At 45.7% G+C, this 27,706-nt stretch overlaps 1 protein-coding gene across 1 annotated transcript in view; it reads left to right on the plus strand.

The window, feature by feature from the left end:
- Nucleotides 1–143: 143 nt before the first annotated feature.
- The window catches only part of RHBDL3 (rhomboid like 3), a 120,253-nt gene continuing 92,690 nt past the window's right edge, over nt 144–27,706 (plus strand). The window contains exon 1 of the mRNA XM_075071719.1: nt 144–461. Within this exon, the coding sequence (XP_074927820.1) occupies nt 342–461 (120 nt within the window). The 5' untranslated portion in view covers nt 144–341. The remainder of the gene's footprint in view (nt 462–27,706) is intronic.

Consider the following 27,706-nt stretch of genomic DNA (forward strand, 5'->3'; position numbering starts at 1 on the left):
CGGCTGGCCATGACCGGCGGGCCCTATGCGGAGTGCGGGGCGCTGGGCAGGACCGCGGCGGGGCGGCGGTTCCCAGGGGGCCAAGTCTTTCCCGAAGGAGCTGGCGGGGGGCACCCGGCCCGTCCCGAGCCGCAGCACACGGGCAGCAGCCGCCGCTGTCACCGGCATGTCTGCGGGATGGCTCCTGCCTGCGCGCCCGGGAGGTTCCCTGCAAGGATGGCCCCGGCGGCAGGAGCCCTGACGGAGGAGGCGAAGCTCGGCCGGGTTTGAAAGTTTGCCAGGCACCCGCTAGTTTTAATTGCTGCCAAGATCCGCGGGGCGGCGGGGGGCTGTTTCCCAGCATGGGAGACAGGCGGCCGGAGACTCACGCCAGCTCTTCCCCTGCCGTGGCTGCCAGCTCCGAGGCGGAAGAAATAGAGGTTTTGGAGTCGGAGGATGTCTTGCCTATGGCCACAGAGGATGTAAGTTTCATTCTCCCCTCTCCCCCCCATGCCTCAGCGGTTTTAATCGGATCAAGCTATTTATAACTGAACTTCAAGTAGGGAGGAGGGTTGGTGACACCGGGGAGAGGGAAAGTCAGCAAGAATAGAGTCTCCCCCAAAAAAACCTGTTTGAATTGCCCCCCATCCTCCATATCCCTTAACCACATAAGGCACTGATGAAATCAAGGGACAGAAGAGCCTAGAGCTAAATCTTCCCCTAACAGATAAAGCTGGGAAGGGGGAATTTCTATGGTGCCAGCCAGATGCTGGTTGCTTCACAAATGAGTGTGAGGACATGGTCTCTGCCCCTAGAAGGTTATAATCTACTATTATCTACATACATTGAGACTGGGAATCCAAAGGGGGGTAAGAGGGTTGAACAATCAGCTGCCATTGACTTTGAGCAGGAGCCTTGTAGTTAACGCCACTGAGGTTCCCCTGAAAAATCCCCACTTCAGGCTTTTTTCATCTTAAAATCCTTTACAAATATTCATCTCTTCTGTTGCCGTGCTTACTTTATACTGTGCATTTTTACCGTCTAGAATCCATAGGAAGTTAAGTGTTGGTGGGTTTATTTAAACCCATGGCTATCATAAATATTTTCTGCCACTACAAGGTTGTTTCTGGTTCAAGATTATTATCAAGGAATCTGTCTCTACAATAATTTTTTAGGAGAACTTTATAACGAGCGCCACATGGTCCATGTTCAAAGTGTGTGATCTGATGTTTTCATTTTCATTGTGGGCCCACACCGCCTTAAATTTCAACCTTGTTCCTGGTAAGCAGCCTAACCTAGTTGTAAGCCTTAATCTCTAAAGATTCTTAAACAGCGAACTTCTTATTTACCAAGAGCAGCATCTCTGTGTTTATAAGTCTGAGAACTAATCTTTCCTCCCTCTTCCCATCCCTTGTAACTTCCCTTCAACTGTTCAGAAGAAGATTGAGGGATCCTGTATCTCTCTTAACCCATAGATACTAAAAGATTAATCACTACATAATAAGGAGTGCATTCATACTGGGGAAAGTATGCAGCCAGCTAAGCACTTACAGAGCTGTTCGTTTCTCTGGCAGTTATTCCTTTGGTAGTGCTACAGTTAGGCTTCTAATTATTCTGTTTCTGACTGCGGTGTCCTGCACTTTCTGATGCAAAATCCAACTGGTCAAATGTAGGAGGCTGATCTGCCATCGATACTTGAGTAACTCATTAGCATTAATGGGAGGGAGACTAGCAGACCCTTTTGAAATGTCTGAAGCATTAAGCAGCAGTACAGGGAAGTGATGGAGGGAAAAAAACCCTTTATTTCCAGGAGCCTTTCACATCTCCATTGGAACCCCTTAAACCCTTGTGAGCTCTCCCTGCCTCCCCTCTTGCTGTGCATCCCCCATCCTTTGAACAGTTTGTTTATGTAGTTTATGAAGCACAAGACACCTCACTCTACCCATTTAGCTTTGACCCCTGTTGACCTGTGGAGTGGGGGACCTGGCACTGGAATTCCAATCCAGGTCTCTCGTATCCCAGTGCAGAATGCTGATACTGGGCTACCAAGTGGTCTTGATGCTTTGAATCTTCTAGAAGTAGAGATGGGCAGTGAAGTGATAAAGTGCTGGGATCGCCTAAGATGAAAGCTGCTGTGTAAGGACCTGATTCAGTGCTGAAGGTAATCAGTGGAAACACTCACATCATGGACTTCGATGGGTGCTGGATCAGGCCCTAAGGTCAAAGAGTCATTTGTTATTTAGGCTTCAGTCTGCACTCCCAATCTATTTTTACAGTCCTGCTGTTTCTTGGCAGGTTATTGTCCCCAGCTGCTCACCCCCTGCTCCCAGTGACATGGGAAACACCAGTGCTCTCCACAGGCAGAATCTGATGCTCTTCATATGAATCCCGCAGTGTAAATATTGAATTGTTGTGGGGATTTTCCCTGTATAAAAGTGCTTTACAAACATTAGTGGGCCAATCTGGCATTTCTCATGCACCAGATGAACATTCACTCCTTATATGCTGAATTATTTAGTTGGAAGTTTTGGGTGCATGAGGAAATCAGTATCATAGCCCAGCTAACCATTGCAATGTCTCTTAGGTAAGATAAGCAAAGAACCTACCTAATGACAGATGGAGAAAGCTGAAGCAGAGAAGTATAATAATAAATACATTTATTGTAAAGTGCCCTCCACCAAGGCACTTGGGGCATCAGCAAGAAAGAAAATTGAATAACATTTATAAATACAAAACATATAAAATGACCACCCTGTATAGCTATAACTTTCAGGGGGTGGCTTGCCTAGAGTCACAGAGAGAAGTGACCAAATTCTGAATGTTTTCTGTCCTCATGGGCCTATCCTTGTGAAAGCATCTAGATGCTGGTTTTGTACTGGATTTTTTTCCCAGAGGGTAATAAACCAGGTGTTGTTAGTTGCAGGAACTGAGTTTGTTTCTGGGTTTTAGCACTATATGTGATCAGCAGCCAATCCCCATGTGTAACATTACATGATAGCCTGGATGGAGCATATATAATTAGGGCTCCAAGCCTCCCAGCACTTATTTATCTAGAATCATGTTTTTGGGTCTCTCTGGTAAGTACTGTAGCTGCTTAGCTGGCCTTTAAGAGGGTTCTGGTTTCCTTTCTGCTGTGGAAGAGAGAGAAGCAAGCAATGCCTTTGAGCTACTCCAGCCTGCTGTAGAATCCAGTCATTGATCCTGTAGTGTACTCAGCAGCATCACTATGTGTTTAAAATCAACAGATGTTGAAAGTGTTGAGCATTGGGCTGGAGTGGACTCTAGCAATGGGAGAGGAAGAATGGTCTCAAGGTAAAAGCACACAGCTGAGTGAGATCTGGATTCTAATCCTGGTGCTGCCACTAACTTGCAGTGTGACCTTGGGCAGGTCACATAAGGCCCACTCCAGCTCCTGCAGAAATTGCTCTGAGATCTTTCCATTGACTTCAGTGGGAGTTGGAGCAGACTTTTGAAAAGTCCCGTGCCTCAGTTTCCTCATCAGTAAAATGGAGATAACACACACCAACCTGAAGAAGTGCCAGGAATCATTTATGTACCATCTGTAAATAAAATGTTACAGAAGATGTTGTGAAAGTCCCCTTCCCCCACATAATTAGTCAATGAATTTCAAGTTGGGATTAGCAGGCTGCAGAACACCCTCTGAAAATTAAAACTGTTGTGTTAGGAGCACACCCAAGGCCAAACTGGGGCTTTGATTTTCTTTCTCTCTCTTTTTTTTAATTGGAAACTTGAGATAAGCTGGGGTTTGTTTGCTAAGAACTGACACACAGTCAGTCAATTCTTATACATTGCGAATCACTTAAAAAAAAAAAAAAAGGGGGTGAGGTATACAAGGGAGGTTATGCTGGCACAGCCTTGGCTGCAAAGGAATTTGTCAGTACAGCACTTGGCGTGACATTAAACAAAGCCAGGATTTAAAATATTCTAAAACATTAAAGCATTGGGCAGATTTACAGGGATAGTTGGGAGTTTATTACATGACTATCCACTCAAACAACAGCTTAACTAATTCAGTGGGAATTCAGTGAATTAATATTTAACCCACAGTCTCTCCCCTAGGTAGGCAAAGCTCCAAAATTGATTGGAGGGAAATATTCCTTACTCAGTAGCTAAGACTTTAACCAGAGCTCTACTCTGCATATAACAGCAGATGCATTTTGTGCGTGTGTGAAATCTGGTGCCAATATTTTTCTCACCTTGCTTTCATAAGTGAGGGAGACACAAATCAGGAGTGTTGTGCTGGGGTAGCCAGCTGGGAGGATGGGTATCAATGGGCTTTCAAATATTATCCTGGGACTAACTCTTCTAGGGACCCTGGAACTAGCTGGGTTACCGTGTCACCCTCACACTGCCACATGACTTCTCCTCCAACTTCTTCCTTCTCACCATGACCCATATGAATGAGACAGTGTGATGCTGTTATGTCAGATTTGAAAGCCCTGCTGGGGAGCTGTCTGTTGCTCAGGCCTCCTCTGTTCTGATGGATTGTGAGCCTGATGGGGGATGCTGAGGTGAGAGCTTTAGGTCTGAGGTTGTGTAAAATGTAGCCAATGATTAGCTTGTTTAGTGTTCCCAAAGCACTCAAAAGCTACAGGTGTGAGTGCTAAACACGCACCTGACTCTGTATGTAGAGAGCGGATTCTCAAGTAACTCCTGCAAAGTTCTTTTAATTGCACAGCTGATGTCCCAGGGTTTATTGGGCAAACCCTTGGCACTTGACAACCCTGAAGCACTACAGAGGCCTTAAGCCTCAGAACTCCTCCCCTCTGCCTGGAGATGCTAACCATTATTATTTCTGTTTTCCAGTGGGGTCATGAGGCACAGAGAGGGTTTGACTTGCCCAACACCTCACAGCCAGTTACTGTAAGAAGCAGGATCAGACAGCAGGAATTCCTGGCTCCCTATCCCATGCATTATCCACTAGATCATTCAGTTATTTGCTTGTTAAAGTATATTTCCAGTATGATTTGCACTCTAATATAATTGCTTATACCTTTTTTCCTTTTTTCCTCCTTTATGCATTGCCTCTTACCTATCAGCACTGGAAAGCTCTGTTTGATCAGGTATGTGAACATTTCCCGTATTTTTATCATCCTGCTTCTGGTGAGACAGGCTCTAACCCCTGTTGCTTTCCTTTGTACGTTAGACTTTCCCCTCTGCGCTGTGCTGCTTACATTTTCAAACTAGGGCTTTAACGTATGGCCCATGTGAAATGAGTTTGGCCTCGATCCAGATCCCAGTGCGTTGGTTTCCGCCTCGTAGACACCACCACTGCAGTTACCTCCCCTGCCCCATCCCCATTGGCAGTGCCGTTAGTGCAGCTAAGGTTCTGAATGGGCCCTGGAGACTTAACTACCCTACTGTCCATAGAGGTGATCTCCCCCAGGTCAGAGCTGAGGTGCGGTTGGGGGTGTGTGTGTGTGTGTGTGTGTGCGCGCGTGTGTGTGTCCATGCGCGCTTGCAGTGCTACCAATTGTGCTGTACCTGTTCTCTGGCTAGGGGACCTTTCTTTCCAAGGCTGTCAATCCAGCACCTTCATGATGATTGCTACTTTCTTTGGGCTAGATCATCAGCTGGTAAATTGACTTCACTGGAGCTACGTCAGTTTATGCCAACAGAGAACACAATCCTTTAATTTTAAAAGTAAAAACAATCACGTGCATCTGTTTCCACAGTGAAATCCCTAATTTTATCAAGTAAATGTATAGGAACCAGATTCTCATTTGGTGTAAATTGGTGTCGCTCCACTGACGTAGATGCTCGTTATAGCATCTAAATTATAATCCATGCTCCAGTTTCTCAGTTTGGAGCGTGGATTATAATTTTAGATGCTAAAACTAGCGTGCTTGCTTTGTGGCATTCCTTCCATCTAGCACCATGAAATGCTAAGTAGCTATAACCAGGCTTTTTCTATGGTTACCTCCTTGACTTGCTTCTAACTGAACCACTGTGTAAATGAAACTGTAAACTATGGCTCTTAATGCCATAGACTTCTGTGTGTGACTATCACCATGTGTAAGTGAGCTGTTCCTCTTACACTGGCATCATTCTATCTGCACTAAAGTTCTGATGAGATTTCTCCACTGCTTTATGAGGCAATAACGTTCCTGAATGTGAATAAACTACAAAACCAAAAGCTGTAGTGCAGCCTCCTCAGAGGGATGCCCTTGTAGCCAGAGGTGTCCTGATATCATTCAATAAATAATCTGACTGCTGGCCATGACGAGTGTCCATTTATAACCCACTAAGCCGTGATCTATTATTAATCCATAAATTTAGGTTGAGTAGCATTTGTCAGTGTGCTGCACCATAGCCAGCTGGTGATTGGAGGTGTAGTAACTAGTTTATTGAAATGGTCAATCATATTTAAATCTCTGTAGTATGTTTTAATTTGTTAGCATTCTGTGTGTGAACAAGGATTGCTCCCATTCAGAAGGCAGGAGTTGCAATAGGAATGAGTCATTAGTTGGGCTTGAATGTTTGTTTCAAGCATTCTGAATTCTTCCCTGTTTCAAAATTTTGCTTTACTTTGGGGCATATCCTGCAAGCTGACCCTGCGCTGAAGTCATTGAATCCTTGCAGGATGGGGCTTTTGGCTTGTGGCTAACTTGGGCTCAGAGAGGAATCGGCAGGTTCCAGCTAGGGTGCAGAGATCTTAACCGAACAGCAGCAGTGTCATGTTTTTAAAATGGCTTGATGGCAGTTGGATTTATGGTACATTTCCCTAATGACAAGGGAAACAGACTGTAAATCAAAATCTCTCATAATTAGTCACATTTGAATTAGGGCTGCAACTGAAATTTAAACCCTGTCCATAAGGCTTTATTATCAAAGAGAATGCAACCCACGAAAAACCAGTCCCAAATCCTGAGTAAATCAATACAGCCTTTGTTGCCTGTGGGCAAAAGCAAAAAGCAGACGTCTTCCTTCAGCATTATATCAGTAAGACAGAAAACTCATTAGCTTAGCAATGAATAGTGAGATTCTGTTTTCCATGAAACACATTCTCTGTATCCAGAAATTCACTGCACCAAGAGAGGAGTGTGTTTTGTTTAATGCCAACTGGAATCTGTGTGAAACATGAGGTCAGTTTAAGGGATTTCTGCTGCACTGGCTAGAGAACACAGATGCACTGAAACATACATCGCTGTTGTACAGTGCTAAACTTGATTCTTTCTGCATGTTTGCCTGGAGGGCAAAACAGGTGCCCAAGATTTTGTGTGCATTAAAATAAATGGAGAACCTATCTTCCCAGAAGTCCTGTGCTGTTACCACTCTGATACTTGGCTCAAGATAGGTTAGCTGAAGCATTCAGGTCTCTCCAGTCACTCCTGTGGAGAAAGAGAACAGCTGGGGAGGAATAGAGCAGGTGAAAGCCCTGGAGAGTGGTTGTGGGAGCCCTTGAGAATTCACAGGCGGTGATCAAGCCTCTGGCTGCTAAGGCAATGGGACTACTGTGAGGATAAATGTAGTGATTAGAGCTGCTTGGAAGATGATTGCTCTCCCTCCCCCAAGAATTTTTGATGACATCTTTTTAATTTTTATTGAAAAAAGGTCTTTTAAATTTTGGGGGTGTGCCTGGGAAACTGGACATTTCTCAGTTTAAAAGTACAAAATTTGGGAGTTGGCATTTTGTGTGTGTGTGTAGAACACCCAAACATGAAAACAGAATTTTTTTGGCAAAGATTTCCATTTAATCAGAAACCATTTGTGTTAATGATAAGATCTATATATTTGTTTGGATGGAAAATGTGCAACTGGCTCTAGTTTGTCTCTCTGATCACTGCCAATGATCCATGTTGCCCCCTGCAGAAGTGTGAATTGCGCCCTGGGCAGCCAGTCTGAAAATCCTGGCAGTTGAGAGGAGAGTTGTGCAATTTCTGTTTTAAACAAGTCAAATAAAAAAAGGCTGGAAAACAGGTGGGTTCAGAACTGACTGCTCTTCTGTGACGTTTTTATATACCAGGCCCAGGGTGAAATCCTGGGCTTACTGAAACCAATGGCAAAACTTCCCTGGACTTCAGTGGGGCTGAGCAAATAGATTTTCAGTATTGCAGCTCCTATTTCACAGAGTCCATCTGTGATGCATTTTCATTTTGGGGCCATGGCCCTTAGCCAGTAGTAACTCATTGGTTACTTTTATATGGATTCGTACATTTATTTATTGTGCTCATAAACACCCCCGACCACGCACACTTTAGCTCCGCATCTGCCACCTCCCATGGGGCTCAGGCCGTGTTTGAGCACTTCACACATTCGTTTCCATTTAAAATCCTAACTCTGAACAAAGTGAGGGCTCTTCTTATCCTCCCTCAGATCTCTTGGTTTTTTCCTTATTTGCTTTTCATTTGGAGAGGTCACATTTCTTGCTAACCATTGAGATGGATTACATGGCAGGTGGGGAAGAGACAGCTTTGGGGGGCAGGTCTTGGCAGCTTGAAGGCAAATGTGGCCATTGTCTTTTACCTTGAGTAAATAACACCCTGGTTAATTTCTCTCTCTCTCTCTCTCTCTCTCTCTCACTGAAATGAAGGGAGGTTTCTCAATTCCCATGTGGAGGTGGACTTGCCTGATGGTTAAATTAGAAGGCTGTGAGTCAGGACCCTGGGTTCTTTCCCCAGTTTTGCCACTGGCTTTTTCCGTGGCTTTGGGCAAATTACTTAACTTTTCTGTGCCCCAGTTATCCCCATTTCGGGAATGAGTGAAACTTAATCACTGTGATAAAGTGCTTTAAATCTTCTGATGAAAGTGGGCTATAGAAATGTGCAATGTTTATTGTCACAACAGACTCACATTTGTGCTGTTTCTCTAGTGGGGAGAATTTGTTTTTTCAGCAGCTTGTTGGTCAGGTTTCAAAAGCTGGAGTAATTCAGATCAGGTATCACTTTGTCAAGGCCTCCATGTCTGAGCTACCAAGGATCGGTTCGTGGGATGGATTCGCATGTCTAAGTACCCACTACCCACACCTTGGTCAGTGTCTGTGGGTGACAGCAGGGTATTTGCTTTAAATAGACAAAGCGTTTGCTACCCCATCATCTTGGTTCATCTGCCTGTGAGCCTGGGCTGCATTTTTGTTGCAGCTGTCTGAGAAGGTATGGATTCTTCCATGAAATTTCTACGTGGGTGTGATGGTATCAGAGAAAAAGAGTTTGCTGAGAATCTCAGGAGATGTGTGGGCAGCTAATGAGAAGCTGGAGCTCAGTAAGAACTCTGCAGACATACCGCAGACCAGACAAGGCATTCTTGTCTGTGCCAGAGAAAATTAAATTGACGACAGTAGTGTTAGGAACAGGTGCAGCTGAGCCCATTTTGCCACCATTTCAGAAACATGGTTAAAAGCTGCTCGCAGCAAAGTCCTTGCTGTTTGCCTTATGACAGGGAATAGGTAGCTTTCTTGGAAAGGGCCATTTCCCCGCAGTTGTGGAGATGCAAACACAACAGCCTTCTGCTAGTGCATGAGAAAAAGGACTACAACCAGAGAGTGAAAGTGACTAGGCTAGCTTAGAGGAGTGCAATGCAAAAACCAAACAAGGGAAAGTCAATGACACTTTTAAGTCCTTTTGGATTCTAGGCCTGGATCCTGGATGATTGAAGGTGAAAAGTACTTTGCAGAATTGGGCCCACTGATGAGAGTTGGTGGTAACTCAGGCAGAGAGTTATTTTTAAGTAAATTATTTTTATTTTAACAAATAGTTAAACACAGTTTAACACTAAATATTTCCCACGCTATAAAAGAAATTCCAGTTTGTTCATGTGAACACTATTGAGTTAAAAATCACACTTTAGTTTGAATTATTTCCCCCTACTCTTGTTCCAGGAAAAATCTACTGGCTATGTCTAGCAAAACCTGTGAGATAGCATTATTTGAGGCATTGACAGTGCTTAGTGTATGGCCAATTTTTCTGTTTGCCCTGTAAAATCACTTCTTTCCCCTTGGTTATGTGGGTCTTACACATGGCAACAGGGATGGGGAAGAAGAAAATGGCGGTTATGAAACTGCAGAAACTGACAAGGGACTCAAGGAGATGCAGAGTATTTTCTGAAACTACTTTTTAAGTTCTTTAAAACATTGGCTAGATGTCAAATTGTTGCTATCCCTTTAACACTAAACATCTTTTGGCCAATCCTAATCATAACAACTGTCCCTACTAAGCGTAGTGTGTCAGCAAACAGAACCTTGTGGGATATAATATAAACTAGAAAACACTCCTGGAGGGGGGTAATTATTTTTTTAAATGTGGACTAAGGATCTAATCCAAAGTGTCAATGGACTGACTCTTGCTGATACCAAGGGGCTGTGGAACAAGCTCTAAAAGCAGAGTCTAGCTTTGTTTGTCCAGCTCATTGAATTAGGCACATTTGTGGGAGCGAGGGGATTTTTCCTCCTTCCCGACCAAGACTGGGCTTGTAAAACGGGGAAAGAAACTTAAAAGCCGGGAGAGCTCATTTTAATACTGCACAGAGGGGGCTCTGCATCTGTCCCATACCCTGAAGTCTAATCTCATTTACAGTTGTCAGTGTGGCCTGTTGGAGGAGATGAAAGGGGGAAGACAAGGAGGCAGAATATATTAGTCTCGAGCAGAGGGCGCTGAGAGCACCTGCCCCATTACCTTGAGAAGGGGGGAGTGGCAGCAGCTGGACATGGGTCATCTGCTGCTCTTTGAGGTGTGCTGCCCATGGAACGCACGATTAATGAGTCAATTAATTGTAAGCCACAAAGACTCAGGACTTAAGTAGGGCTCTCAATCCTCTTTCTTCCCACAACTGCCATCACTTTACATTTCTCAAGTGGAGTAGGGGCGGCGCAGCCAGCCGCTGTCTGAGACCACAAAGCCTCCCTTTCTCCTCCCTCCCCAAACTGCTGCTGACCTTTGTCACGCAGCATTAACCTTTTGACTCTGCCATCTTGGGCTTCGGGTCAGAAAAAGTCAATGGAAATTAATTGCACTGTATATGTTTTTTTTAAAAAGAGAATGTGTTGGGAGGGTGAGCGGTGATGTCATTTTTCTTGAACGATGGGAAGTTTCTTCTGTGCTGATACTATATGGAACCCTCTTTCTTATAATAATGATTCCATGGTGCCCTTCCATCTGAGGGTCTCCAAGTGCTTTGCAAACATTAAGCCTTCCAGCACCCCTGAGAGGTGGGTATTTATCATCGTCCAACTATGAAAAAAGGGAAACTGAGGCACAGAGCAGCCAAGACTTGCTCAAGATGGTGCAGCTGGTTGCTAACAGAGCTCTAATCCCCTGCTTTAACCAGAAGGCCCTCTTTCGTCTCCCTTGCGGGCCCAAGACTGCAATCAATTAGGAGGAGTGGGTACGTGCCCAAGAGATGGGGAAGTGCTACCAGGTGTGGGGAAGACAGATAAATGTAGTTGATCTTAAATGCCTCATGAGTCAGATTTTTGAAGCCAAGTGAGCACTGCTGTGTGCACTCACATCAGGTGTTTCCCTTTAGATGGCCATCTATCTATATAAGAACAGCCATGCTGGGTCAGACCAGTGGTCCGTCTAGCCCAGTATCCTGTCTTCCAACGGTGGCCAATCCCAGGTGCTTCAGAAGGAATGAACAGAACAGGCAATCATCAAGTGATCCATCCTCTGTTGTCCAGTCCCAGCTTCTGGCAGTCAGAGGCTAGGGACACCCAGAGCATGTGGTTGGATCCTTGGCCATCTTAGTATCCATCAATGGACCTATCCTGCATTAACTTGTCTAGTTATTTTTTTGAGCCTCGTTATAGTTTTGGCCTTCTCAACATCCCCTGGCAAGGAGTTCCGCGGAGTGACTCTGTGTTGCGTGAAGAAGTACTTCCTTTTGTTTGTTTTAAAGCTGCTGCCTGTTAATTTCATTGGGTGACCCCTGGTTTTTGTGTTTATGTGAAATAGTAAATAACACTTCCTTATTCACTTTCTCCACACCATTCATGACTTTATAGACCTCTATCATGTCCCCCCTAGTCATTTGTTTTCCAGGCTCAGCAGTCCCAGTCTTTTCAATATCTCCTCATACGGAAGCTGTTCTATCAGCTTAATCATTTTTGTTGCCCTTCTCTGAACCTTTCCCAGTTCTAATGGCTGGGGTATTTTTTTCGAGATGGGGTTGTCCAGAACTGCATGCAGCATTCAAGGAGTGATCCAAGTATTCATATGGCCCTTATATGCGTGCCTCACAACACCCAGGGCAGGGCAATTATCTCCACTGTATGGATGGGGCAGAGAGGCACAGAGAGAGCAAGTGACATGGTTAAGGTCACCTATGAGAGCTGTACTGGAGCCAGGAACTGAACCAAGCCCCCTGACATCCTCGGCTAGCACCTGAACCCCTGGACCATCCTATCTCACTGGTCACTTACTCATGCAATACCTGGCTGGTGTTTGTTCTTTGGTTGTATGCACACCTGATTTAGGCAGCCAAAGAAGTCTATCTGTGCAATGTAATTTGCCTAGCTTTGAAAATCTGGCCTAACATGCTTGCTTTCTTTAGATGGATCCCAGTGGTGAGAGCCACATATACTAGAATGAATATTACTTTGTTTGCTCCTCAGTATTTCAGTGCTTGTCATTGTGTGTGTGCGCGTGTGCGCATGTGCCACATACCTGCAGATTATTAGAAGTATTACAAGAATACTTGTTGTTCTTGCAAACAACAAGAGTAACAGCTACCCTAGAGAAGGGGATATCTCCCCTCACCCTCATCTGCAACACTTGCAAACACTAAATCAGCAGCAGGCCATCAAGTCTGATGCTGTGATCCTCAAATGTTGTTTGTTTCTGTGACTACTAGTCCCCCGCTGATATCACATAAACAACACGAATAGTTATTAATAAACCTGTCCCGCCCCTTCCCCCAGCCCTGTCCTCTGCTAGGACGCTCCCTTCCCCATCCCATGCAGCTCAGCTGCCAGTTTCCCCACTTTACTGGGTGTTCCATTTCCCATGCCTGGCTTCCCTTCCACTAACTTCCCAACAGGTATTGCATCAGGCTGTTCGGTAGGTTATTGTTAGCCGTGAGAGCAAAGCCTGCTGGGAATAGAAGCCACCATCATGATTTGGGACTGGGTACCCCAGTGGAGACAGGGGCTCTGGCAGGTGGGACTAAAGGAATGGATGCTTCTGGCCATGACAGTGATTTTTACACTTTCATGCACACTCGTGCGTATGCTCTCTCTCTCTCTTGCTCTCTTTACAAATTGCTGTGAATTGCTTCTGATTTTTAAGGGGAAAAACGTGGGTGACAAATTTCCAACCAGACCTACTGCGTAGACTGGCTAAAGGCAGTGGAGCAGTGCAGGTTGTGGCAGGGCTGATTGGCTACAATGAGTTGATCAGTTCCCCTCTTCGAGCTAGGGTGCATGTTTCTGATTCCTCCCCCTTGATCTAAGTTAAGAATCCTGCTCGTGTGTGCGCTCTCTCTCTCTCTCTCTGCTTATTGGCTTTCACTTGCCTGCCTCTCTCCCCACCAATGATGCCAGAACCAGTGGCTTTATTTCTCTTTCGGCTCAGCTGGCACTTTGGGAGGATCACCTGCTGGGACTACCATAGGGATATCTGGAGACTATAAAATGGCTTATGGGCTATGGCTTGCCATCTTTGCCCTGACTCCAATGGGAGTTTTGCCTGTGCAGAGATTGCATGTTCAAATATTGCAGGCACTTCCTATTTGATTTGGCCCAAGTGTGTTAGGAAACCATAATAAATATATTGAATGCACAGAAAAAATGCTAGAAGGATGAGTCCAGTCTTAAACAGCTCAGGCAAGTTTGTCAGCTTGTTGGATCTCTGGATCTGTAAAACCTTGAGGAAGTTTCTTTACAAAAATACATTTCTGTTCCCCCTCTCCATTTTCTGAGATGCCTGGGAAACCAGATGTGATGGAAGTCAAATTGCACTCAGATGATTTTACCTCAGCATTGTCAGTGTGATTTTCAGTGGCATACTTACTCTTCCATTTCAGTTTAATATGCTGAGTGGGTTTATTAGATACACGCTTATTCTTACTAATGCGTTATTTGGAACATCTCATCCTGCTTGTGAAAAACCATTAAGGCAATATTAATATTTAAGCTTGTGTGTGGTTTTTATCTTATTTTATTTATTTTTTCTTAAAGTCTTAGAGGCAACATGGCCAAATACTGCTATGCAAATTGCCTGTGTGCTTAGTCTCACTCCTCAGCACTCTGATATGATTGCGGGTCCTGTCTCTATAGGAACAGTGCCAGCTGGCTAGCTAGTCAAAATAACTTGGAGGTTTCTCTCCCTCCCTTTCACCCCGCCCTTATCACTTATGCTTGTCACATTTGAAAGGCTTCCAAAGTTACCTTTCAAGAGATCTGGTAGGTGAGCGCTTTCCCCGTAGATATGAAGATCTCTCTGTGTTTCTATAGGGCGGTTGTTGCAAACCCACAAGTATATGTTTAGAAAATAAATGCAGCTGTGGGTGTGACAAAATCCAGGAAATGCCTAGCTGAGGCTATGGTCTGCCTCCAGTTCCTCACTCTGTCTAGCTTAGTGGCTACACACACTGGTCTGAAAACTGTTCAGTGTCTGATGATGCCAGATCTCCTGAACTCAGAAGTGTGCAGACTTCCTAGGCAGGTGATTTGGTAGATGGCATTCTCTTCTCGGAGCCGGTCATGTAGCATAGTGCTGGGGGCACTCTGAGGATGGAGATACCATGCTGGAGTGAAGGCAGGCCTCGGAGCTTTTGTGTTAGTGTAAATTCCAATGACGACAGTTTTGCAAGAGTAGTCACTAAGCCTAGTGCCCTGGCCAAATTCCCAGCTGACTAATTGTGTGCTGCTGACAATGCTGCAGTTTCACCTGGAAAAATTGGATCTCACTTCCCCTATTGTGTGTTGCTTGGTTTTTCAAAGGCCCCAAGAGAGTTAGGCACCCAGCTCAGTGAGAGTTGTGTACCTAACTCCTTTAGGCCTCTTTGACAAGGCCAGCTTATGCTGTATATAGTATATTTGAGCTCAGGCCCTTTTCAGCTACTTCAGCCCAGCAGCAGCGCAGCCGCTGCCGTCTGACCTAGGGCTGTTGCTGTATCATGCCAGTGATTTCTAAGCAGGTCATTATGTAAGAAGGATGTTCCACTGGGCTGCCATCTCGCTGTGCCCCCTTGTCAGCTGCACTGGGGCTAATCCACAGAGGACTTGCTCTTGAATAATAGGCTACGCTTGTCAGGGTGACTACCTGACACCATGCATGTCACAGAGTTTGCTTCTGAGAGGGTCCCCAATGGAAGTTCATCTTTCACTTAAAACACAAAGATCCCTGGCAGGGTTGCTATGGGATCTGGTTATAATTGGCACTGCGCATATGCTGGGGCCTTACTCGGGGTCAGGGAACCATCAGATGAAGGAGTCTCACTGCAGCTTTTAATTCTCTCTTCCCTTCCCAAACCCCAAAATAAACCCCTTGCATTGGTGAGATGGTTTTTCCCCCCACTGTTGCTTGGGAACAGCTGTGCGGGGCAACCTTACGCCGCTGGTGACCAGAGTAATGATGGGTGAGACTGATGTTAAACAAACCCAATCAATCTTCCCTGTAGAAACCATTCTTCACGGTCTCTGATACTTGACATACTATGTGTAGCATCTGCTTTGGAGCTTTCGGGAGGAGACAATCAGATGGGAAAAAATAATCTAGGTAGTCAGAGGAAAAGCCGAGGGTCCGATACCTGATGGCTATTGATAAATTTCTGGAGCCAGGCCCTTCTTAGATAGTTCTTTACCTAAGAGCTCTCCCCTCCCTGCTGTAATCCTTTAGTTATAGAAATGTGGCTGAGACTGAGGCCTGGTATACACTACAAAGTTGGGTCGACATAAGCTGCTTTATGTCAACATCATGATGTCAGTGTCTACGCTACGATGTTCCTCCCACTGATGTCATTTGCCTGCTATGTTGACTTAATTACTTCACCTCCGTGACAGGCTGTAGGGAGGTGTAATGTAGACACTACATTGCTCACGATGACTTATCTGGCCTCCAGGAGCTATCGCCCATTGTGACCGCTCTGGTTGCCGTTTTCAACTCCGCTGGCCAGAGCAGTCACTCTGATGCAGAGGCGAGGACATGCTACTTTTACAAGTTGCTGCATGTTATCCTCTGCAAATGTACCTCTTGTTATGATCACAGAGTGATATCCCCCCACCCTTTTCCCCTGTGCTTTGAACTTTGCAACCCCTTCCCAAGACACCCTGCCCTAGTGTTGCAGTGGGATAGCTACTCATGATGCAGTGCTCTCTGTGTCAATATAAGTGCTGCTGCTGTGGGCACGCTCCACCGACACAAGGAGCATCACGTCGACATGCATAACCAACATAGTTACTGCAGTGGCTGTATGTCAATTTAAGTCAACTTAATTTTGTAGCGTAGACGTGCCATGAGACTAACAGAGACCCTGGCCTCTGCAGCAAACTAGCTTCTGGCATCTGACTGTGATGAGATGGTTTGCTGGGGATATCCTGAGGGTGGACAGACAGACTGCTTGCTTCCAAGACAGAGACAACCATCTCAGCCAAGGTGAAGAACGGGAAACATGATAACAGACCAGCACAAGAGCTTAATCCTGCGTGGTTCTGAGCACACTAATCCTTATTCAGCAAAGCACTTACCTAAGTGATTATATGGGATAATTCAGCTCCTTAAAGTTAGTCATGTGGTTAAATACACTTTGCTGGATTGGCACCATAGTGCTTGGGACCTTGCAGGACTGATCCCTCGAAGAAACAGGTGATATGCTCTACCATCCAAAATATTGGAAACTAAATGTTTTATTTCTGCTGATTTCCTGCCAGCCTTTCACAGGAGCTTTCATTTAGGCCTACACTGGGAGCAGGAGCAATTAACAAGGATTATTTTTTTTTTCCCTTGACTGCTTTGCTAGAGCCCACCTAATTTATAGACTGGGTTAATACCGCAGCTTTTAGGAAAGGGTAGAAATCTCTGTTCAGCCATGTCTGAGAGAGTCCTGGTTGTGATAACATAGTTCTGCTGTCCAAGTGGCATTGGAGTCTGAGGTAGGGGCACTAGCTTGGCTCTCATCTGGGTTTCTCCTGATTTCCTGGAGTGCAATCAGTTAGCAAATGCTAGAGGCAACAGCAAACCTCCTTGCTGGGCAAATCCTTTGGGAAGGATTGTGGAATGCTTTGGGAATCCAGACAAACACCAGGCTGGCTGGCATTTCTAGAGAGACTCTACATCAGGATGTTGTCAGTTGACATCTTTTTCCTTCACGGATCTTCCTCCTTCCTTTCCTATAGTACTGGTGCCTTTTCTCCCAGCTACTCTCCCTCTGTGCTTCTGATAGTGGAGACCAAAGGTGATGATGTCTGACTCCTTTGTTCGTGTGCCAGTCATTTCAGCACCAGGAGCTGTTTGTTTTGTGGTACTTCAGAGTCAGCAGAGGGAGCTCACACATTGTTTTTGTGGGTCCTGCAAAAATGGTGGTTTTATTTCGGACTTTTTTTTTTTTAAATTGAACGGTCCACTTGGACAACCTGGCTTGGGAAGTGTTCCCTCCAGAGCAAAGCTGTAGCCTGTTAGCAGAGCAGGGGGTGGGAGGTGAACTGACACTGCCTTTGCTGTACCGCTTTTGTTGATATATAGAGGATGCTGGTGTCCAGGGAAATCAGCCAGTTCTAGCTCTAAATTCACTGTTTAAAGAATATTTTTTAAAGCCATTCATTTGCTTTGCCATTTTCTGCTTTCTTCTTGCCAGTTTGGAGAAGTATTTTGGGTTGCATTGACTCAGATATAGGGTGCATGTGCATAATGGCTCTCATGTCTGTCAGCATGTTCCATGGTCCGGCATCTTACCTTTGTCATCTGCCCTAGAACTCCATTATAGTGAAGTGGCTAGGATATGGTTGCCTGGGTTACCGAGAGTAATATGGGATGGAGCCACACACACCCTGTTTGTCAGTGAGAGTCTCCCCCTCCCCCCTCTTGTGATGCAGTTAAACAAAGCTGCAAGTTCCCAGCCTGCAGTCCTGTGAGGAGATTTACTTTTGTTGCACTGAACAGTCCCTTGACAAAATCCATACCCCACAATGTCACCACTGAGGACCTTCAGAGGATTTGCTAACATCGTGTGGGTATGAGACAGCCTCTCATCCTGAAGGAACCCGCTGGAATACAGCTAAGTGAATTTCCCACTGGTTGCACTCCAACCAGGACAGCAACGCAGGGGCCTCTGAAGTGCTATCTGCATGCACCACAGCTAATAACATGCCTTTAGCTTACTTTCATATACTGCCTTGCATAGCATCTGTAGAGGAGTGTGTTAGGCGGACAGCCACTCCATCCCACCCTTCACAGCAGAAGGGGATAAGGCCCAGGACACAAGAGCAAACCACATCTCTTCCCCAAAGGTGCAATGGGCTGTTTATACACACACACCTGATATGGGACATGTGTTAGGGCAGAGACCGTGACACTGAGCTTTGCCTTAAGGTCATATTTATGGGTTCTTAATCAGCCATCATGTTAAGGCCACGTAATCTCTCCAGAGGTGACAGCCATCAAGGAGAACTCCCCATGGGGAAGTCTGTTTACAGTTGCCTCCCCAAAAGTTGGCATGTGTGTTTGAACCAAGCTGTATCCTTCTCCTTTTGGGGTCCCCAGGGTTGAACTCTGGCATGATGCGTCGATTTATAGGACAATTTAGGATTGCTTGTGGTGGCCGAGAAGAGCTGGAGCAGAAAGTCATTTGCTGGCTGCTGATTTATGGGCCTGGTAAATAGTCATGAAAGGTGCAGTGAGAATTCTCTGGGCCTTGCTTGGTTCCAGTTGACTAGCAGCTCCATCCCATTATTTGACTGTGTGGAGTAATAAAGCTGGGAAAACTAATTAACTTCTTGGCCTACTGAAAAACAAAGTACTCTGCTCTTGCAAGCAACCGTGAGTTTATGGGCTAATAATCCCGCATTAATGACAAAAAGTGTAGCCACAACACACGAAGTGTGTTCCCTTTGGCTACTTCTAAGGCCAAATGACATCTTGGAGAGCTCTGCCTCGCTGGAGATAGCTTGGAGTTCAAGGTCTGTTGTTACACTTCATCCTTTTAATTATTCACCTGGTTGAGGCTTTAAATGAAGCTACCCAGGAAGATTCTTTAAACAGGCTGAATAATGTAAAGCAAACTTAACCTTGAGCTTTGATGCTCAATCTGCTGTGGAGGACACTGGGTCTGGAGTGCCCTAAGCACTCTACTGCTCTAGGGTCCATCTCTGTTTGTTTGTTATTCACAGAGAGCCTCTTGCTACAGTATCCGCTACACCAGCCTTTTCCCTCCAATGGTAATAGCCAGGGATGAATCAGGGTAGAGGAGAGCACCTGTAGCTTCCTATGTTAATGGGAGAACCAGGAGTTCAGCACCTCTCGGATTTGGCCCTACCAGAGGAGGGAATTGCACACTTCAGTGATGATAAACGAAGCCAAGGGCGTGACGTTTTTGGAGTGCCCCACTGCCCTGCTCCTGGCATTGTCTCTGCTGAGTGAGGGTTGCTGGAATATTTGTCAATAGGGTCTGGAAAATCCCACTTTACTCTTCCCTAGAGCAGTTCAGTGGGGGCGGGAAAGGTCGTGAAGACAATCTAGAGAGATGCCCTGTGTCGTTTCTCTCTCTTCCTGCGTGTTTCACCAGAGTTTCAGAGAGTTTTTCACTCTCTCTTCGGCTGTCGCCAGAAACTGATACCTGTTTAACCCTGCAGATGGGGAAAAATGCAATAGTATGCTTGCTGACATCCCTGCTCTTCTACCTGCTCCTGGAGGCAGTCACCTGCTAGTGAATGGGAGAGTTTTCTTTAAAGTCGTTGTGACACCATCGTTCAACCAAGTTGTGGTTTTTATTACTGAGAAATGTGTGTACTGCCTGCAACTGTCTTTCCCCAAAGAGCTGGGTAGGATTTCTGTACAGAATCCATGGAAAATGTGTGGCTTTCCTGCCCCCCTCACCCGCTCCCTGCTCTGCACGTTTTTTGGAGCCTATGGGGGAATGCAGGGCTCTGTTTGGTATTGGACCAACTTGCTGATTTGCAAGCAGGCTGTTTAAAAAGGCATGAGTAACTCCTAAATCCCCCAGGCAGCCTTCTGCATGAGAGGGGAAGGCACTGGGCTGGGACTCTGGTGATCTGGATTTAGTTCTTGGCTCTGCCACAGACTTCTTGTGTGACCTCAGGCCAATCACTTAATCTGTGTGCCTCAGCACCCTCTCTATCAAATGGAGATTATCCTTCCTTTCTTTCTCTTGTCTGTTTAGTTAGTCCCTGCCCTGCAGAGCTTACCCTCACTATGTGTTTGTGCAGCACCCAGCACAGGGAGGCCCTGGTCATGCTTGGGGCCTCGAGGTGCTTCTGTAATAACAAAGAGCAATAGCAATGATGAACTCTTGCCCAACATTTGGACCAAGTACAATGACTTCCTTTGGTTGCTGATGGAACAGAAAGATACTTGGGCATTGAAAGAGAAACCAAACCCAGGCCACTAAAAGTGGAATGTCTGATAAATTCCCAAGCCACTTTCCCCCACCTCTTTCTTGTGGTGGGCAAGTTTGAGCTGTAGGGTAACCTAGGGACTACCTAGCACAAGATTGTTGTTCTTCCATCCCAGTAAAACATTACGGAACCAATGGGTATTTGACCTCTCGTTTAGTGTATATTCATAGCTGTTAGTGTACGATTCTGCTCTCTTCACACATTAAATCAGCTCTCTTGCAGATTTTCACCTCCCTTCCGTATCTGACAGCCTGGCAGACTGTGTAAAAGGGGGATATTTTTACTCTGAAATGTTCCGACACTTCCAGTTTGGAGTCTAAAACATAGTTTGTCTCATGTCTGGCTCATGGCTTGTGATATGAGCCTCACTGCATGTCATGTGGCTTTGGGTACAGGTGCAGACCTGCCCCTGAACTGGCACTGTGTATTTTGGTTCATTTGAGAGGCTGAAATTGCATCATCTTAAACCATGCAAAGGGCAGAGAGCTTCTGTTATTGGAATAGAGACTGTTCTCTTAATTGCAGTTCTTGATAGTGGCCTCAGTGGAATGGTTACCTTCTCCCTCTGGATTGCTATGTTCTGACTGCCCTGTATGGAACCACTCCTCCTCTTTCTATTCTTTTCAAAAGACGACGATGTAGTGTGGGCTGGGTTGCCAGGCCTGGTGGTCTCTCTCTGTCCACAGCGCTAGCACAGCAGCTGCAGGACAACCTCTCCTATGTGCTTCTCCTGTGCCTCAACCCAGGGCTGTAGAGATCTGACGTCATTTTTCCATGGCCATTCAAGCGTCCTCTTCTCAGCTGATGAGTGCCACGGGGTGTTACCTGTAGTGATGGCATGTTGTGATGGGCAGATCTGTCATCAAGATCTGGGCTGAGGTCATCCGCTCATGTCCTACCTTGCCTTTCTCCTTTTATCAAGAAAGTGCTGATCTCTACAGGAGGGAGAAGGCTGTAGTTGGCGCTGAAGTTCAGATCTGGATACAAGCTGCACCGAGGTCTGGGCAGGCCATGGTTGAGCCAGAGGGGTTGGTGTGGTCTGTTACGGAAATACCCGGCTGTGAAGCATGGGCCAGGATCAGAAGTAGAAAGTTGGGTGTATATTGGGTCTGAAGTTTTGGGCCTTGCTAGAAGAGATCTTTTGAGTGCGACAGGTATAACAAATACCCCAGCATTATTTAGGGAACCCTGTCCTGTAACACTGCCAACTGCCCAGTGTCACAGCACAGAATAAAGCTCCAGTCCCCACACAGTGGCATGTGTACTAGGAACAATCTCTACTAGGGAACCACAGGGAGCAGTCCTGCTCTGGATGAACCAGTAGGTCTCTTCCATCCCCCTCATAGACATGCGTGGCATTTGCCCTGGCTGGGATTTTTGACAGCACTTGGTGTTGGCTTACTGATCTCAGCAGGAGTTTTACCCTCGACTTCAGTGGGAGCAGAGTTAGGCCAGAGCCGGGCACTTATTGAATGCTCCATCCTGACACTCACAGGGCTGCCTGTTGTTGCTTTAGAGAGACACAAGGGAAATGGCAAACTCCCTGCAAGCCAACCTTACAAGGACACAGCCATTCCCAGGGCCTATTTGTTGTGGAAACCCTGAGACCATCAGCCCGTGGTGTTGGCCTACAAGCCTGTTTTAGGTCCTGGCTTCTCCAGCTCCTCTGCACTTCACTCCAGCTGTCAGACCACCATCGCCAGGAGCATGAGGTTCCCTTCCTGGCTGTTAAAGCTGAGCGTTCTCTGCTCACGGAGCAGCCTCCAGCAATGGTGAAATGGCTGGGAAACAGTTCCACCCACAGCCCATCAGCTGTTCCTGAGGAGCTGTCTGCACATGCCCCAGCCATCGGAGCACGCTTTGGCTGCTTCAGTCAAAGCCCTGGACCAGCTCTGTCCTGACTCCTGGTGCTGAAATGGCCATTAATTAAAAGGTAGCTGTGGCTGGCAGCTGTGTGTAGGGCTGGGGAGGCGCTTGTCACCATCACTCTCCCAGTAGAGGGGGACGGTAATGATTTACAGCCGATGGAGCACACAACTAGGCGCGTGTTTCCTACCGGATTAAAGGTCTGATTGAGGCCCTCAGCACTGGGAGCTCAGAGCTCCTGTTGTCTTGGCCTCTCACTTCCCTTGCCCAGCAGCATGTGCCTATGGAGCTATAGCGGGAACAGTTACGAGAACCCAGACTGAAGGATCACCAAGACCAATATAACTGGTGTGGGAGAGGGGACGCTAACCACAGGGAATCCTGCTTCCCAGCCCACATGCTGCCTGCTCCCTCACTAACCACATGCTGTCACGGGGCTTGTTGTCCCCCCTGTCCCTGCCAACATGTCCAGCTCTGTGGCTGAGCTGCTGTTAGCCTTAAAGTGTAGATGGACAACAGCCTGCTTCTCCCACCCTTCCTGTCCCTTAGGAGGCTTGGGTGGGGGACTGTGAAAGCCTGTTGGGAGTATAATGGTGCAGGGAGCTGCATTAACTTATACAAGGGAATCTGAACGTGCCACCTGGAGCAGCTGTTCCCCAGCTCTGCTGTCCCTGCAATCAGCCCTGTCTGCTCCCTGATATTGCCTGGGGCACACACCTGGTGCGGTGATTATGGAGGGGAGCTGTCTGTGGTTTTTAAAGACAAGGTTTGCTTTCCTTCTTGTTGAATTTTGATCTTTGGCCACAAAGATGATGTGCCTCTAGGGCTCAATACTGGCTTCACCCTGAACATGCTGCATTATTATTAATTGCAAGCATCTATTTAATAATGCCCATCACCATGGCATCCGGGCACCTTACAAGACTTATCAACATTACAGCACAAGAGACCATGAATAGCGATCCCTGGCTGCCTGAAGCTTTACAAGTGCTGTTAAAACAAGAAAGCAAAGCATGTGTGTTGGAAAGCCAGTTGGATGGAGCAGGAAACTGTTCTGGAGTAATTCACTCCTGGGCTGGGTTGTTTTGCACCGTTGGTCCTGACTGGACTGGGTGTCAGTAATGCCATATGCCAAGTATTTTGCTAAATAAAGCAGCATGAAGAGACCCTGTGGCTGGGATCTGATTAACCTTTGTAACTTCACCTGTGTCTTAGTTGGATTAGCTGTATTTTTTAAGAGGGGCTTATCTCAGTGACATCTGATGCAGACAACTTGCTAGGGCAGCAATGCTCACAACCAAAACATTATTATCAAGCAACTTGCTACATGCCTCCTGTATAGATAGTTATGGCTTCAATTTATTAAACTGTTAGTGCTGATGCCTATTGGAGGAGAACAAATAAGAAGCATTGAAAACAGATCTTTCTGAGAAGAGGGGCTGGATCTAGTGGCCAGAGTACAGGGCTGGGTGCCAGAAGATCCTGATTTCTAATTGTAGCTCTGACACTGATTCCGTCTGTGGCTTTTGGCCTGTTGTTTAGGCTTTTTGCCTGAGTTTCCCCATCAACAAAATCCTTACCTATCTCACAGGAGTGCTGTGGTGATCGAAAAATTACAATGAAAAGCACTGTACAGGTTCAAAGGATCATTATCTTTCCAGGTTAAGTTTCCTTTCTCCCTTTCCCAATCACATAAGCTTCCTTTGGCCCTTATCCTTAAGTATCTTTAGGATTTTTGTCTACATCAGGGCTGTAGAACTGGACTGATATGGAGGCAAATCAGCAATGGTTGGTATTTGCATAGCATCTTTCACTCAGGTATCTCAAAGCATTTCAGACCCGTCAGTATATTTGGCTTCACAGATGGGGAAATTGAGGCACAGAGGTTAGTGACTTGCCCAACATACCACAGAGAGACTATGGCAGAGTTGGCAGTTGAACCCAGATCTCTTTGCTCCCAGTCCAGTTCCTTAATTCCAAGACTTTTCTTCCTCTCAAAATTCTGCTCTTTAATATATAGGCTTTATAATAGACTGAAGCAAATTTCTGGTTCTGTTCTGTGTACTCTTATTTATTTCTTATAAACAACCACATACTTTACGTGGACAGACCTTTAATTTCCCAAGTGGTATTATCAGGTCTGAGCCCTTGCAGCTCTAGATGAAGTCATTCTGGGAGCTTAATCCCTGTGAAAATCAGTTCCACTATTTGTTTTGGAGTTTTTGTTTTTTCAAAGAGGGAGAGTTAACATTTGCTCTGGCATTTACTTCTGTCTTTCCAGCCTACAGCACCATAATGTGCTAAATACTGTACAAGCCCAATCAAAGGCACAGTCCTTGCCCCAAAAAACTTACACCTCATAGAATCCAACTCCAGAAAGAGATTTACAGAAGGCTTTTGCCCAGAGCCCCTCTTCCTCCTGCAAGAGCCAATTAATTACCTCCTAAGCAAACTTAAAATAGAAGTCTCCTTCCTTGCCCCACCAGTAACAGTCTCTGGCACACCCACTGTTCCTGCTGTTCATTTAGGTCAGCTGTCTATCTTAGGTATAATAGAAGGGCTAGTTACCTCTGGGAGGGTAGCTCTCAATTCTATATATGGACATCTGAAAAAGTCTGAGCTGTAATTTAATTTCAGAGAGAGTCTCTGCAACAGGAGGAATAAAAGATGCACACAGCTCCACTATAGCTATTTTGAGATCAAGAGTCTGACAGTAGATGCTTCTAAAGTGTGTGTATGTTTTCTGTTTTTGCTGGTGAGAGATGGTCGGGACTGCTGGTCCTAGTTATATAATAAATGGCATCTGGCTTCTAGTAACTAGACTGAATATTTGTAATTTTTCTCAAAACTGCCTAGAGTGCTTGAGCACTCAACTTCAATTAATTTGAATAAAAACATCCAAATTTATTAAGCAGCTTTGGGAAATGTCAGCCTTTAAACCCATATAAATGTTACACCAGTGATTTGGGATCTTAAACATTAGCCAGAAAAGTTTTGTAGTTTACCTTTTGGTCATTGGTCTTGACGAAGACGCACTTTGTGAGCTGTCATTCAAGACAAGAACCCAAGGGAAAAGCAGAAGACCTTTTCGTTTATTTCCTTCATAGGCACTAGCCTTTTCAATTGTCTGGAGGTTTTGGGACTCAGAAATAGTTGCTCTGACCGCCAGGTTCTTATTCAAAAATTCTCTATCCATCCCTCTCAGGTGTAACCCAGCTAATTTGGGCTTCTGGTGCTTGGATGTGGATCCAAAATTTTATTGTCGACATTCGGGCCTGGGCTGGAGCCCAGGCTCTGGATACCTTTCCCCTGTCGCAGTCTCACAGCTTGAGCTCCAGCCCAAGCCCAAACATCTACACTGCAGTCTTATAGCCCCACGGCCAAAGCCCAAGTCAGCTGATCCTGGCCATCCGTGGCCATGCTGTGGGTCTTTTTATCGTAACATAGATGTACCCATAGAGGCCAATTTCTTTACCAGAAAGTCAATTCCATGACCTGCCTTTTTTTTTTTTCCCTTCCGCCTGCTGTTGAAATGTGGCAAGATGATTTGTAAGAGTCACAAAATAAGCAACTGCGATGGGGTCCCTGGGGTGCCACTTGGATTGAGGGACTGCTGAGTCCTCCAAACCCACCAGCCTGGGTTGTTGTGTCTCACACTGTGATGCTAATGTCAAGCTACAAGCCTCTGACACTTACACAGTCATCCACAGACAGGGACACACCCAGTTGAGTTACATGAATGATCTCCTAGCCACTCATGAACCATCAATAGAGAGGCTCCAGCCAATTCCCCTGAGCTCCAGCCCTATGACCCAAAGCTGTATCGTCTTACACCGCTCAAGCCTTCATTGGGCAGTGCAAGTTCATTAATTATTTCGCCACTCCCTCCATGTGAAATGGAGACACACTATCCTTTGTAAACTGAGCTGAGATTTCCCAAGAACTTCAACCAAAAACATGCTGTTTTAGGTAAAATATCAAACAGATTTATTAACTACAGAAAGATAGATTTTAAGTAATTATAAGTAGCAGGCATAGAGATCAAAGTTGGCTACCTAAAAAACAAAACTAAATCCAGTCAAAAGTCTAACTTAAACACACTAAGCAAGATTTGAATCAAACAGTCTCTCACCCTAACAGATGGTCCAAGTAGCTTACAGTTCCTCAGTGCACAGACTTGACCCCTCCTTCCAGCCCTGGTGGTACTAATCTTCCCCAGTTCAAAGGCTTTTTCTTCCAGATGTTCTTCCAGGTGTTGAGATGGGGGTGGGGAGAGGCCAAGTGATGCCACTGTTTTTCTTTTTATACCTTCTTTCAGCTACTAGAAAGATTCTTGCTGTTGAATGGTGCTCAAGCAGTCTTCATTGCATACATGCCTTCTCTAAGAAGCCTCCTTTAGCACCCATCTGGCCAGTGATGGGTGCTCCTTTATCCTTACTGAAAGTCTGTCTGTGGGCGTTTTCCAACCTCCCGACTTATTTCAATAGCACGTATAGTGATATTTTGTAACTTCACATACGATGACAGTACATACAATCCAATAGGATATTAGTGTTCAACAAATTGACTTTTAAAATGATACCTCACAAGGCATGTATTTGTACCACACGTATCATCATCATATCACAGTGGTGAATATGGGGATTCCAGGGTGCTACTTTGAAGTACAGAGTGTCAGAGCAACATACTTGCTTCAACATATATGAAGCCTTTAATGTGGTCTCTAATGCAATGTAAAGTTACAGTAGTGTTGATATTTTTATTTGTTGCGATGGAGGTTTTCCTTTTGGATCCTGTCACCCGTCAGGCTATAGAATGTAAATGAATCCTCTTTACCGTTTCATGATTCACATTGGATTGTTTTATTCTTACAAATGAGAACTGGCAAGTTTTGTCACATTTTAGATGCAATCTCAAGGTGTCTTCACTGGTACCTGGGTCTGAGCACCTGGGTTATCCTAGTTCAGATATGAGCATTCCTATAGCAAAACCCTACCCATGTTACTGTGACCTCACTGTTTCTGCTCTCCTGTGTGTCTTTGGGGGCCTTTCCTGTGGTTCTTTGTGCTGAGATGCTCTAGGAGTCTTTCCTAGTCAATTGTGTCTATTGCGGGAGAATCTGTCTGTCCTTCAGGAGGAATTGTGGGAAGGCATTGGAGGACTATCAGTGCTCAAGTGATTTTTTGCCTGTATCCTCACTGCAAAGCGAGTGGGTCAAAGTAGAGCTTTGCCTCTAATCCACTCCACAGCTGGGTCAGGTAGCCCTGGCTAAAAGCACTTCTAAACCTGGGTCAGAGATTTTTCTGTGTGGATGGTAGGTGGTTTGGGCGAAACCTG

Source organism: Chelonoidis abingdonii, chromosome 13 (assembly GCF_003597395.2).
Source record: "Chelonoidis abingdonii isolate Lonesome George chromosome 13, CheloAbing_2.0, whole genome shotgun sequence".
Classification (NCBI taxonomy): domain Eukaryota; kingdom Metazoa; phylum Chordata; order Testudines; family Testudinidae; genus Chelonoidis; species Chelonoidis abingdonii.